This window comes from Staurois parvus, unplaced genomic scaffold, assembly GCF_062004578.1.
Source record: "Staurois parvus isolate SC_StPar_1 unplaced genomic scaffold, SC_StPar_1.0 ptg000105l, whole genome shotgun sequence".
NCBI classification, from domain to species: domain Eukaryota; kingdom Metazoa; phylum Chordata; class Amphibia; order Anura; family Ranidae; genus Staurois; species Staurois parvus.
In genome coordinates, this window is record NW_028317901.1 from 5,348,805 (window position 1) to 5,363,219 (window position 14,415).

Consider the following 14,415-nt stretch of genomic DNA (forward strand, 5'->3'; position numbering starts at 1 on the left):
GGTCACCGTTAGGACATAGGAAGAGTGTAAAGTTTTATTTTTTGCAGGACCTGGAGGTCTAATGTTCAAAAGTGCATGTTGGGCCAAAAGAGGGGTTGGGGTGTCCAAGAGTTCAGAGAGCAATTGAAACATTTTTATCCAAAGTTTTTTTTTGCTGTAGCAGGGGTTTCCCAACTTTCTAAACAAAGGGCCAATTTAAAGTCCTTCAGGTTTTTGAGGGAGCAGGAATGTGGCCAGTGAGAGTAAAAAATGCCCTGGTGGCAGTGGGAGTAAACAATGCCCCATCATTGATTTTAGTGGGAGGAATAGTGCCTCATCATTGGTATGAGGGGGAGAAACAATGCCCCATCAATGGTTTTAGTTGGAAGAAAGGTGCCCCGTCATTGGTGTCAGTTGGAGGAACAGTATTCCAAGGGCTGGATAAAATCAAGCAAAGGGCCACAGTTTGGAGAGCCCTGTGCTATAAGTCATGTCCACTATATATGGAAAAAGGTTCCTAACTGGCAACACATCCAAAACACAGAGGTTGATAGCCAGGTACTCAGTGGACAATCCTGGATCCAATCCAAATCTGGGTCCAATCTTGCGCATACATCTTCAGACCTAGGTCTTGGGTCCATTTCTGTGCATATGAAGGAGGTTGTGTTTGTTGTGTAGAAGGGGATAAAAGTGAGGGATAGAGTTGGGAGATCATCCCTGGTGTGTGAAAATAAAATGCACATTTGAGTTAAAATGAAACAAAGTGAGCGTCAATTTTTTTTTTTTTTTTAAATATCAAAGCTGATCTCCAGGCATACTGTCCCTTTAACTAGTTTGTATGGGCCCAGCTGGTCCAAAATAACTATTTTCAACAATTTAATCCAGCTGGGCAAGCTGTATAAACTATATGTAGCTTCAGCTACATACAGTGTACAGCCTTGTGTTCTGGCAGTGAGATGAGAGCCATTCGTAGGCAGATTTGTATTCTCTGACTGAAGTTTCCCAGCCACTGCTTGCCACTGTCCAATTGTCTTTTTGGTGGCAGTATAACCTAAAAGTGAAAGACTTGCTGGGTCCCTCAATAGACTCCTAGAAAATTATTTGACTGTGAGTAGAATTATCTAATTTTAGCAAGTGAAAAATGTACTGGCACCAAATTGTTTTTACCAATGTTTCTCCTCATTGCAGAGGTTTGCCCTCTTAAAAGCACTAGAGAATTTTAGCGGACGTCTGGAGGGAACTTCATCCAACTGAACGTGACTTTACGTTCTATTCCAATCCTCATGACAGTTTTTGTAGAATTGATCATATATTCATGCAGGTCCGGCAGCTCCCCTCGGTCCGGCGGATAACTATTCCCTCCTCACCCTGGTCAGACCATGATCCTTTGGTACTCCTCCTTGCCCTTTCTGGGTCAGAACGACGCCCTTTTCATTGGCGCATCAATGACTCTTTGCTGACCACTCAGGCTACCTGCCAACAAATAGAATTCTTTTTACGGACATACTTTGCGGAAAACTCGGGATCGGTTTCTTCAGCAGTGCCCCTATGGGAAGCGCATAAGGCCACGGTGCGGGGTCATGTTATACAGCTGGCTGCGGTCCGTAAGCGGGAGCGGGAACGCCGACTCCTGGAGCTTCATTCTCTCCTGGCCTCTGCGGATGCGCGTTGGAAGTCATCTCCATCCGTGGCCCATAAACGCGCTCGGGACGCTCTGGCGACAGAATTGGACCTCCTTGCCTCTTCGGAGGCGGAACGGGCCCTGCGTTGGACCAGACATAAATTCTATTCATGCGCTAATAAGCCCGGTCCCATGCTAGCCAGGAAACTCAATTCTGTGGGGAAACCCCATAAACCAATTCGACTTCGACTTTCCACAGGTGGCTGTACTTCTAATCCCCAGCAGATTGTTTCCCGATTCTTGGACTTCCTTTCGCGCCTCTATGCTGCCCCAGATCCCTTCCCTGTGGCCCAGGCAGAGGCATTCTTTCAAGACCTCCATCTTCCCGGATTAACCGAGGCAGCACAGGCGGCCCTCAACGCTGGTGTCACCGTACCGGAAGTGCTCCAAGCGATCAAATCTTTACGGTCCACCGCGGCCCCAGGTCCCGACGGCTTCTCCGGTCTCTATTATAAAAAATTCTCAGCCCTATTGGCGCCCTTTTTAGCGGCCTATTTCAATGAGTTACGACAGGGCTCCTTACCCTCTTTGGACGCACTTAGGGCACATATCTCTATGATTCCTAAGACGACTGACGATGTCCAGGAACCGCAAGCCTTCCGGCCCATTTCTCTTCTTAATGAAGATCTGAAGATATTGGGCAAGATCCTTAGTTTTCGCATCAATAAATATTTGTGTAGCCTGGTCCACAGGGACCAAGTAGGGTTCGTCCCTGGGAGGCAGGCGGGGGATAACGTCCGTAAGGTGGTCCATCTTATACATTTTCTGCAACAACGGAAAATCCCAGGATTCCTACTGTCCTTGGACATATATAAAGCTTTTGATTCTCTATCCTGGGAATATCTGCGGTTTGTGCTGTCTCGTTGGGGTTTCGGGGATTCTATTCTCTCTTGGATTCAGGCCTTGTATTCCTTTCCTTTGGCCTCCGTTAAATACGCTGGATATTTCTCGGATCCCTTTCCTGTTGGGCGAGGGACGAGGCAGGGTTGCCCGCTGTCCCCGGCGCTCTTTGTCCTGGCGCTTGAGCCACTGGCTTCAGCGCTCCGGACCGATTGCAATATATCGGGGGTTCCATACGCGGGACAGGAGTTTAAGCTGAGCCTCTTTGCGGACGATGCCCTCTTGACCCTTACTAATCCTCTGACGACGCTTCCTAACTTGCAACGGGTTCTTGAGCGCTTCTCCTTGATTTCGGGTCTACGTATCAACTTGGATAAAACCGTCGCTCTCAATATTACTCTGCCTTCAGATGTGGTTTCGCGCTTACAATCCCACTTCCCTTACCGGTGGGCTTCCTCTTCTCTTGAATACTTGGGCATTCGCTTGACCCCCACCTATGACTCCCTTTTTGCTGCAAATTATTATCCTTTGCTTAGCTCTTTATCTTCTCTTATGCATTCTTGGCAATTTCCGCACCTGTCTTGGATAGGACGGGTTCATTCAGTGAAAATGACCATCTTGCCGAAATTGTTATACTATTTTCGCACTCTCCCGGTGCGGGTTCCCCCTCATTTTCTTCGGTTGCTTCAGGCGAAGTTTATGCGTTTTATCTGGGCCAATAAACACCCCAGAGTCTCTAGAAATACGCTCTTTGCTCATAGACTCCAGGGTGGTCTTGGGGTACCCAATGTAACTAAGTATTATCAGGCGAGCCAGATTGCCCCGCTGGCTATGTTGCACGCTTCCTCCGATGTTCCTCTCTGGGTCCTGCTGGAACTACCTAATTGTGCCCCTATCGCACTGTCGACACTCCTATGGCTTCCCCCTGCCCTGCGCCCTATGGCACTGAGTCCGATGTTGCTCCATGGCCTACAAGTCTGGGACTCGGTACGTTATTCCAGTGGCCTGATGTCACCCTTTTTGCCTTTGCTTCCAATCGTTAACAACCCTCTTTTCCCGCCGGGTCTAGATCACCCGAGGGCATTTTCTTGGTGGGTGGCTCATGGTTTCTCACAGGTGCAGCACTTTTTGACTTTTCGGTCCTTTCCCACCTGGAATGTCCTTCGAGAGTCTCGGGATGTTCCCCCAGCGGAATTTTTTCGGTACCTTCAATTGCGGCACTGGTTGCTTTCGCTGAGGGCCACTTCTGCTTTCCCATATCAGAAATCTGCCTTTGAACGGCTTTGCCAGCAGCGCCCGGGCGCCCCAGGCCTTATCTCCCTTCTTTACGCAGCTTTGAACAGACACTCGTCTCACACTTCTCTTTCATATGTTGTTCAGTGGGAACGCGACCTGGGAGTGACTGTGGATCCGGAGGACTGGAGTAAGGCCTGGTCCCTCATAGCTAAATGTTCATTTAATACGACCATGCTGGAAGCAGCCTACAAGGTATTGTTCCGTTGGTACTGGGTTCCAGCTCGTCTGGCCCAGGCTAACCCAGCCTGTAGTGATCAATGTTTTCGGGGCTGTGGCCATCGTGGCGATGTACTGCATATCTGGTGGTCATGCCCCAGGTTGGTTCGTTTTTGGTCTCGTGTGTTTGGCCTCCTCTTCACTTTGTTCCATCTCTCCATACGCCGGGACGCTCGGTATGCTTTGCTTCATTGCCCCATACCGGGCCTCTTGGCTCGTCAGCAGCGGTTGGCTTCCTATTTGTTTTTATCGGCCACTAGGACAATTGCTCAGGCCTGGAAGAGTCCGTTTGTACTTTTCCAGGGGGTGCGTGATCGTATGACTACTATGATGCTCAACGAACAGATGTCGAGTATATGCAACGACTCTCAACATAAATTTTTGAAAATATGGGAACCGTGGTTGCAATACGCCTTTCCCACGCTCCCCCCGGCCAGTGTGGGGAGGTAATGGAGTTTGATATTGGCGCTTGTGGACCCCTGCTCTTTGGTGTTTTTTTTTTTTTTTTTTTTTTCTTTCTCTCCTTTCTTCTCTGCTCTTCTTCTCTCCTTTTCTGTTTGTTTTGATGTGACAGTGGACAGCTGTCTTTAGTTGCGATAGTCAGAGTCTCACTGATATTATTGTAACCTATGTGCCATTGATAGCCCCTGCGTGGGCATACGTTTTGCTTTACTGGAATTAGAGTGTTGTCTACTCTATTTTGCCTTTTTTATCAGTGCAATTGATAGCCCCTGCGTGGGCGTGTTTTGTTGCCTCTGTTTTATACTGTTTAAAATTAATAAAAACCATTGAAATATAAAAAAAAAAAAAAAAAGCACTAGAGAATTTGACACATCTGGGAACCCCTTTCATGTATTGCCCCACGCAGGGGCGGACTGACAACTCATGGGGCCCCCAGGCAATAGGGGATCATGGGGCCCCTGTGTCCTTGCCCAAATTCAAAGCCTATGAAAAAGGTACCAGGGGCATATCATGGGGCCCCCTACTGACCCCGGGCCCTCGGGCAGTGCCAGAGTTTCCAAATGGTCAGTCCGCCCCTGGCCCCACGCTGTAGCATTCCTTCCTACTACATCAGCTTGCTCCTGGCACAGCCATACAAGAGATTCTCTTGACGGCATAGGTCCAGTGTGGTAGCATGTCTGTGAGCACAGACTATGCTTTTATGCTGTTATATTAGTATGCTGTTGATAGGAAGAACAAATAGCAGTGTAACTTGACAGCCCATATTCTGCACTATTTTTGCCATTTTGCTCATAATTTTATATTTATGTTTTGGACAGAAGTTAGCAATTTCAACCACCTGAAAATATATATTTCTCATTTCTTACATCGAATTGACCATTAAGAGGGAGTTCCACACTCCTTGTTGGATTTCTTATTTGTGTATGTGGGCATGAACACCCAAATCCCCCTGCAGAACTGGAATAAGATTTGTAATTATGCAAGGAAAAATCATCAAGAGCTCATTAGTCTCCAATTAGGACTAAAATAATACTTTTAGGGGGAATTTTTTTTTTTTTTTTTTTAAAGCTGGTGAACTTTTGGTAACATTATTATATATAGTGCCTTTTCTGCCGAAAGATTTTATTCTTCAAGACCAATTTTCTGATATGCATTTATATACTGCACTAACACAGCCAGGCTTAGCATGTATATATTTAAACTGTGTATATAACTATGTTCTGAAGTGCCACCTCAATTGTTATTGTCAAAAATACTTGTCTACAGTAATGGTGGTTTTATACCTATTCTTTTGTGTTTAATAACTTAAGTTTTTGGTTTTTTTTTATAGGTGTTGCTGCAAGAGAGACAGCACTGGCTTTGAAAACTTTGGCACAGGCAGCTAGAGGGGTTGCAGCTTCCACTAGTGATCCGCAAGCTGCCAGTGACATGCTGGACTCAGCCAGAGATGTGATGGATGGGTCAGCTAAACTCATCCAGGAAGCGAAGCAAGCTCTTGTGGCTCCAGGGGATGCAGAGGTCCAGCAAAGGCTGGCCCAAGTAAGTCACAATAAAAAGAAAATCAAATACAAGTAGTAATGTATGCTGCTTTAGTTTTCATCCATTAACTTAACCACTTCCCGACCGGCCGTTGTATATAAACGGCCGGACGGTGGCACTGCAGGGTCGGGTGGCCGTCTATAAACGGCCTCCCCGCACCCTGCTTGTGCGCACTCCCTGGGAGCGTGCAGCACTGCGATCCGGTGCCCGCTGTGTCCTCTGGACACAGTGAAACACCGATCGTGGGACGGGACCTCTGTACGAGGTCCCGATCATGTGATCACTGATTGGCCAATCAGTGATCACATGCAAAGTAGTAAGCAAGATGTCACTTCTGACATCATTGCTTACTACGTGTGAAATCTGTGAATGATCACAGAGGTCACATGGTACAAGGCTATTCACAAAAGCCTTGTACCATGTGACAAGCTGTGACCAATCACAGCTCACTCAGTTCTTCTCAATGAGTGCAAGAATGCACACAGAGAGAAAGAGAAATGATTGCTTTTACATCCTATATGGGTGTAAAAGCAATCAGTGTAAAAAAAAAAAATCTTCCTCACCCCTCACAAGTAGTACAGTGTCACCATGGTGACACTGTACTGCTAGGGTGACAGTATGTAAAAAAAAAAATAATAATAATATAAAAAAATAAAATAAAAATGTAAAAAAAAAAATGTTTAAAAATTATAATTTTTGCTTATAAACTAATTTGGATTTTTTTTTTTACTAAAAAGATAACGGAATAAATAAATTTTGGCTAAGATTTATGATGAAATATTATTTATTTGCAAAATTTTATAAAAAAAACACTTTTTTTCAAATTTTTTGGACATTTCATTTACATAGCAAAAAAAATACAAATCCCAGTGGTGAATAAATACCACCAAAATAAAGCTTTATCTATCTCAAAAAAAATGGTAAAAAATTCATTTGGGTACAGTGTTGCATGACCGCGCAATTGTCATTCAAAGTGTGATAGCGCTAAAAGCTGAAAATTGCCCTGGTCAGGAAAGGGGTAAAAGTGTCCGGTCTGGAAGTGGTTAAAGATATATAGATTTACAGTTCCTGACCTTCGTTTTCATTTATTGAGGGACACGGGAAATCATTCACCTTCAGGTTATATTGCCACTTGCAGACAAACTGGAGGCTCTACCTGCTTCAAGTTTTTTGCTCATGTAGGAGGAGATGGAAATATTTTCTTCAGGTCTGCTGCGTAAGACTAACCTGTTTTTGCTTGTATCATTTTTTTTTTCTAGTTTAACATATATTTCTTCAGTTAATATTCTTTTCTACACTGCTGCTAGAGCTGGTCTGTCTGATTTGCAGATATCTGGGACAGTTGTTCTCAGCATGGCCTTTGGAGTGCTGCACTGCACTGGACGTTTAAAGAATAGCCTGGAAATGCCCTCATGGAACTCATTCCTGTGCACTTTCCAGAATCCGTTTTGGTAGTAAGCATTGAAGCAATTTCCAGAGCCACTGACATTTTCTTAACCCTTGCATTTTCTCTGAAGACTGACTTTGAGTGTGTTTGTCGGGTTAAGTGGCAGGTACTACTTCTAGTACACGAGTCTTTAAAATTCTGCGGAAAGGGTTAAAGGATAAGTTCACTTTTGGAGCCCATATTTAGGGTGGAACATGTAACATGTCCCATCTCCTGCCACCTCTCCCCCCCTCCCAGAATGTGACAGGGGTTCTTAATGTACCTGCTATCTCTTTTAGAAAAGTGCACAGGCATGCAAGGTTTCGCCCACACAATAACATCATTCATCCACAGTTTCCTATGGATGAACTACAAGTATTGTCTGCCTCTGCAGCAAGAATGCCTTGGTACATTTTTCCAATCATCCTTCCATCAATGAAATGAAGTTTGCCAGTACCGTATGCTGAAAATCAGCCCCACACCATGATGTTCCCACCTCCAAACTTCACTGTTGGTATGGTGTTTTTGGGGTGATGTGCAGTGCCATTTGCCCTCCAAACATGGTGTGTATTATGGCAACCAAAGAGTTCAATTTTGGTCTAATCTGACCAGACTGTATTCTCCCAGTATTTCACAGGCTTGTCTAAATGTTGTGCAGCAAACTTTAAACGAACTTCAACATGCTTTTTCTTCAGCAGTGGAGTCTTGCTTTGTGAGCGTGCATACAGGCCGTGGCAGTTGAGGGCCTTATTGTTTTCTTGGAAACAATTGTACCTGCTACTTCCAGGTCTTTCTGAAGCTCTCCAAAAGTGGTCCTTGGCTCTTGCACAATTCTTCTGATTATTTTCACTTCACTGTTAGGAATCTTGCAAGGAGCACCTGGTCATATACAGTGAAATTATGTTCTTTCCACTTCTGGATTACGGCCCCATCAATGCTCACTGGAACATTCAGAAGTTTACAATTTCTATAACCAATGCCATCAGTATGTTTTGCAACATTAACGTTGTAAATAGCTTGGTAATGTGACACCTTTTTTTATAGGCCATCAGTTGAGACTGAACTAGCTGACATTAGTTTGTACTGACAAGTAACAGGATTGCTTTCTAATTACTGATAGATTTCAGCTGGTGTCTTGGCTTTCCATTCCATGGCTTTGCACCTCCCTTTCTTCATGTGCAATACTTTTTCCCTGTGTCATTCCATTTTATTACACATCACTTAATTTCTGAACTTGTTTGTTTTTGGTTTCTTTGTATGAATATATATGTGTGTGTGTGTGTGTGTGTGTGTGTGTGTGAAATGCCTTGAAAAATTATTCATGAACCTTGAAATTTTCCACATTGTGTCATGTTACAACCAAAAGCGTCAATGTATTTTATTGGGATTTTATGTGATAGAACACAAAGTGGCACATAATTGTGAAATGGAAGGAAAATGATAAATGGTTTGCAAATTTTTTACAAATAAATCTGAAAAGTGTGGCGTGCATTTGTATTCAGCCCCCTTTACTCTGATACCTAGCTAAAATCTAGTGGAACCAATTGCCTTCAGAAGTCACCTAATTAGGAAACAGAGTCCACCTGTGTGTAATTTAATCTCAGTATAAATGCAGCTGTTCTGTGAAGCCCTCAGAGATTTGTTAGAGAACATTAGTGAACAAACAGCATCATGAACGCCAAGGAACACACCAGACAGGTCAGGGATAAAGTTGTGGATAAGTTTGAAGCAGGGTCGGGTTATGAAAAAAAAAATCATAAGCTTTGAATATCTCACGGAGCACTGTTCAATCCCTCATCCAAAAATAGAAAGTGTGGCACAACTTCAAACCTACCAAGACATGGCCATCTACCTAAACTGACAGGCTGGGCAAGGAGAGCATTAATCAGAGAAGCAGCCAAGAGGCCCATGGTAACCCTGGAGGAGCTGCAGAGATCCACAGCTCAGGTGGGAGAATCTGTCTACAGGACAACTATAAGTCGTGCACTCCACAAGTGTGGCCTTTATGGAAGAGTGGCAAGAAGAAAGACATTGTTGAAAGAAAGCCATAAGAAGTCCCATTTTGCAGTTTGTGAGAAGCCATGTGAGGGACACAGTAAACATGTGGAAGATGGTGCTTTGGTCCGATGAGACCAAAATTGAATTTTTTGGCCTAAAAGCAAAACGCTATGTGTAACGGAAAATCATCATGTTGTGGGGATGCTTAAGCAGGGACAGGGAAGCTGGTCAGAGTTGATGGGAAGATGGATGGAGCCAAATACAGGGCAATCTTAGAAGAAAAGCTGTTGGAGTCTGCAAAAGACATGAGACTGGGGCAGAGGTTCACCTTCCAGAAGGACAGCGACCCTAAACATACAGCCAGTTCTACAATGGAATGATTTAGAACAAAGCATATTCATGTGTTAGAATGGCCCAGTCAAAGTCCAGACCTAAATCTAATTGAGAATCTGTGGCAAGACCTGAAAATTGTTGTTCACAGACGCTCTCCATCCAATCTGACAGAGCTATTTTACAAAGAAAAATGGGCAAACATTTCACTCTCTAGATGTGCAAAGCCGGTAGAGACATACCCAAAAAGACTTGCAGTTGTAATTGCAGTAAAGGTGGTTCTACAAGTATTGACTCAACGGGGCTGAATACAAATGCATGCCACACTTTTCGGATATTTATTTGTAAAAAAAATGTCAAACCATTTATCATTTTTCTTCCACTTCACAATTATGTGCCACTTTGTGTTGGTCTAGCAAATAAAATCCCAATAAAATACATTTACTTTTTTGGTTGTAACATGACAAAATGTGGAAAATTTCAAGGCGCATGAATAATTTTTCAAGGCACTCTATATGCGAGAGAGATTATTCCCCTACCCTTCTTCAGTGACAGACAATTGCAGTGAAGTTCACTATCCTCCAGCATTGTTCCCCTCTCCCCAAGGCCAGGATGTGTACTGTGAGGCAGAGATAACTCTGCTTCAAAGTACAGTCTATGTCAGTGCCAGGTGCTGGAACTCACAAAGTGTTTGTGACTGACACTCTGGTGCCCAGCAGGCAGGTGTTGGTCCTAGCCCAAGACATGGCTGCATATAGTGAGACTGCAAGCTTCCTGCATTTGCATTGGGCAGCTGTGTGGGCTGCAGGCAGTCCCCAGTTATCTGCTTTTGGATGTCCTGAAGAAGAAAAACTTCCTGTGTTCCTCAATGAACTAGAAAGAAAAAAGAATTTTTTAAACTACCGTAAAAAAATTTTTTTGGAGTTCCACCATGCTCAAGTGCTCACTACATGCTTTGCTACAAAACTGAGTGATGCTAGTAGTAGGAGAGGTTATCCTGGGCTGGCCTACGGTTTATTTATTTTTCCAATGTCTAATCCTTAAGGTGGAAGTATAACTCAAATGTGAATGATTTCCTGTGACCCTCAATGGCTCCAAGAATAGATTTTACAGTGAGAACAAAAAAACCTGCTTTTTTGTTTTTCTTTTGATAAAATTCTAACTGTCCTCTTAAAGGTGGCAAAAGCTGTATCTCACTCACTGAATAACTGTGTGAATTGCCTTCCTGGGCAAAAGGATGTGGACATGGCCTTAAAGAGCATTGGAGAGTCCAGTAAAAAGCTTTTAGTGGATTCGGTAAGTTTTGTATCACACTAGGCTAAATGACAAAATTGTAAAAATACTTGATCAATGTGATATAGTCCTTTCCTGTTGTACATGGCCCCTGCATTCTACAATTTTTCTCTTGGACATAATTTATGTGTAATGCAAAGGTTTTTGGCTTTAAGTTTGTGGAATACTGCATATGCCCGAAATCTATAAAAAAAAAAAGTATACCTGAATCTAAATTTAGATACAATTTTAAGAGCCTTTTTCCACATACAGGGGTGAGCTCATTCCCTAAGTTTGTTTTAAAGGACAAGCACTTGCAGTAGTCCTCCCTCCTTAGCTCATTATCTTCAGAACTACCCTTTTGTTTGTGTGTTTTCCAATGAAATGCTATTTTTGTTAATAACAAGCAAAACTGTTTTGTTTTCTCACAAAATGTATGTCTACAAAGCAGATGTCTCCAAGTTTGTAGCAACTAATGGATACATTTTATTGGGGATATACAGATATATAAACCTGGTTGGAAGATCTTTAGCTGCTTTGTCTGAAATGTGCTTCTCATATGTTAGAATGTGAAGTCGCCTGATAAAATATTGAGTAAAAAAAACTTTACCATGTTCAGCATTTAGCAGAGACATCACAAAGCAATAATGCCTCATGCACACTTAGAAGCTGAAAAATGTTTTTAACTACAGGAGCTTTCAGAATAAAAAATGTACTAAAAAGCCGCGTTTATGCGTGAACCTTAATGCGAATACCTTAATTTGCTGTTAATTCATTCTATTTGCCTGAATTCTGGTCATTAGAATGCATTAACATGAGCTAATGCATGTTTTTTCACTTTTGAGTGGTTTTTAAGCCCAAAAGTCTTCTCCTGAACACACTATTGATGGTTTTATTTCTGCCTGTAAACTCCCCTACCACTACACTATCTGGAAACGCCTATAGTTTGCATGGACACACAGACTAACATGAAGGAGAGTTAACAGGCAGAGAAAAATAAAAGCTCAAATGGCTGAAGGAGCAGCTTCTTTGAGCTGCAGTGTGCATGAGGCCTAATTGTTCTCTCAGATGATTTTCTTTTCTCATTTTACTAGTTTAGGAATGCTGAAATTCCAGTACTGCTTGCAGAAAACCCTTTTTTCATAGTAGCGACTATGTATACTGCTGTTCATTTTAATGCAGTACATGCCTGTGTTTGTCTTGAAAATAACAGAGGTGTGTTTTTAACCGTCCATTTAGCTTCCTCCAAGTACCAAGTCTTTCCAGGAGGCACAGAGTGAGCTAAATCAGGCAGCAGAGGACCTTAACCAGTCTGCTGGAGAAGTGGTCCATGCTTCCCGTGGCCAGAGTGGGGAGCTGGCAGCTGCTTCTGGAAAATTCAGTGAAGATTTTGATGAGTTCCTCGATGCTGGTCTTGAAATGGCTGGACAGACCCAGGTATGAAATGTCAGCAATTCTGTGTGGTCACAGCTTTAATTTACTGCTCGATTCAAAAGAATGGATTGCCTTTACTTAAAACATATACCTTTTAAAACACTGCAACAGCTTGAATCCAGTATTAAAGTGGAACTAAACGTAAAACAAAAAAAAAAAGTTGGAAACAGGAAGGCTTTTTTACTGCAGAAGAGATATGCAATGTCTTTTCTGCGTTAAATTACACTTAACTGCCTATTTACAATGCTCTGATTGTAAATGAGCTTCACATGATGACTGCACTCCTACACCAGCCAATCAAAACAGCCGAAAACTGGCACCCAGAGGAACCTGGGGAGAAGATGCTGGTAAGCGACATTACAGGCGTTGGAACTAAGCTAAGTATTTGTGCCTTTAGTTCCACTTTAAGGGAGCAGGAGCTGCTTTAACAAAAATACCAGTGCTGAGTCTGTTTTGCAGCAAGTCATTTTCTTAGAATCTTCTTTTGGACTTAAAAGCACACTATACGGAGCTCTAGACATATGAACTGGGACATTAAATAAAATGGTCCTTACTTTGAGAACTGCTAGCTTATCTGCCGCAGTTACAAATACGACGTGTAGTTCATTAATTTACAGTTCTCTGTGAATTACTGATGTGGCTTTGCAGGGGTTGTGGTCATGGCCGCTTTACAACATGTTACACCCACATGTCTCATTCACACTTGGTGTTTACTGAATGCACAACAAAAAGCTCAGGGAATGTGCTGTAGTCGCATGACGTTGCATGCCCAAAAATGTTCTGCAGCATCTTTTACATGCTTAGGGCAAGCCCATTCAAGTGAGTGGGCTACCCTATGCACGGCACGTGAAAAACAGAGGAAAAAGCAACAACCGGGAAGTATGATTGGGGCCCTAATATGGGTGTAACAAGTTGCTAAAACTGGAGTTAGCCCTTTAATATTGTCAATTTATTTAATTTCATATTTAAACTGAGTGTTGGTACAGATATTTAAAACTAAAAAAGTTAACATTTAAAAAAAAAATTGTCTCGGTAAAGCAGAGAGATGCTGTGTAAAGTATGAGTTATTTGGTATGATTCAGTCACTACTATGTAAATAAATAAAATAATAGTTGGCTATTTTTAAAGTAGCATCTAACTTTAAAATGTCAATATTTGCTTACAGTTTAACAAGCACTGAACAAAAAACACAATGAATTCACTCAGTGCTGTTGCGTTTATTTTTTACATATATTCTTCATGTAATGTTGCCTTCTCTTTTTGCTTATAAGAACTGTTATAACTAATTCAATATTAATATCCCTATTCTACATTGGCCACAAAAAACATAAATTGATCCCCTATCAGCTCCTGAAAATAAAGAAGCAGCTCCAGCTGCCGCACCTGATTTTGTACACCGCCCCTACAGATTAATCCATTAGTGATGCGGCGCCACTCTTCTGGGTTGAATGACACCAAGCGCCATTCGGCACACATCGTTTTTGCTCAGGGTGTCAAGGCTCTGGCCAATGCTTTGTCAGGACAAGTCTGTTCATTGGAGAAGAGCAGGCTTAGCTGCCAGCATAGCTAGAGAACTGACCACTCTGTGCTGTCCTGCTTAGTGTGGTTGGTTTTTAATAATAAAGCAGAGGGACTGACAGGAACACCAGGGATTTCACACAAGCAATACAAAGAAAACAGATTGTTTTTATCATGCAAGTACATAATACAGCAGGCACCTATGAAGAATATGAAATGTCGGTGTTACATATTCTTTAAAACGGTCAGTTGTATTTTTTTTCTTGTACACATAGAAGAATGTAAAAAGTAGAAAAAAGAAAAACCGACATAATGATACATGCATACATAAAGTATCAGCAATTTGTTTGTGACTAATAAACATTTATGGTGATAGTAGATTGTTGAAGTGACTGAGAGACCAGAAAAGAATGATGCTCAAGTA

The 14,415-nt window shown here is 42.6% G+C and overlaps 1 protein-coding gene across 6 annotated transcripts in view; it reads left to right on the top strand.

The window, feature by feature from the left end:
* The window catches only part of TLN2 (talin 2), a 307,615-nt gene that overhangs the window by 231,576 nt on the left and 61,624 nt on the right, over positions 1–14,415 (top strand). For all 6 annotated transcript variants that reach the window (XM_089671420.1, XM_089671426.1, XM_089671424.1 and 3 more), the window contains 3 exons: positions 5,805–6,013; positions 10,944–11,063; positions 12,279–12,476. In XM_089671420.1, the coding sequence (XP_089527546.1) occupies positions 5,805–6,013; positions 10,944–11,063; positions 12,279–12,476 (527 nt within the window). The remainder of the gene's footprint in view (positions 1–5,804; positions 6,014–10,943; positions 11,064–12,278; positions 12,477–14,415) is intronic.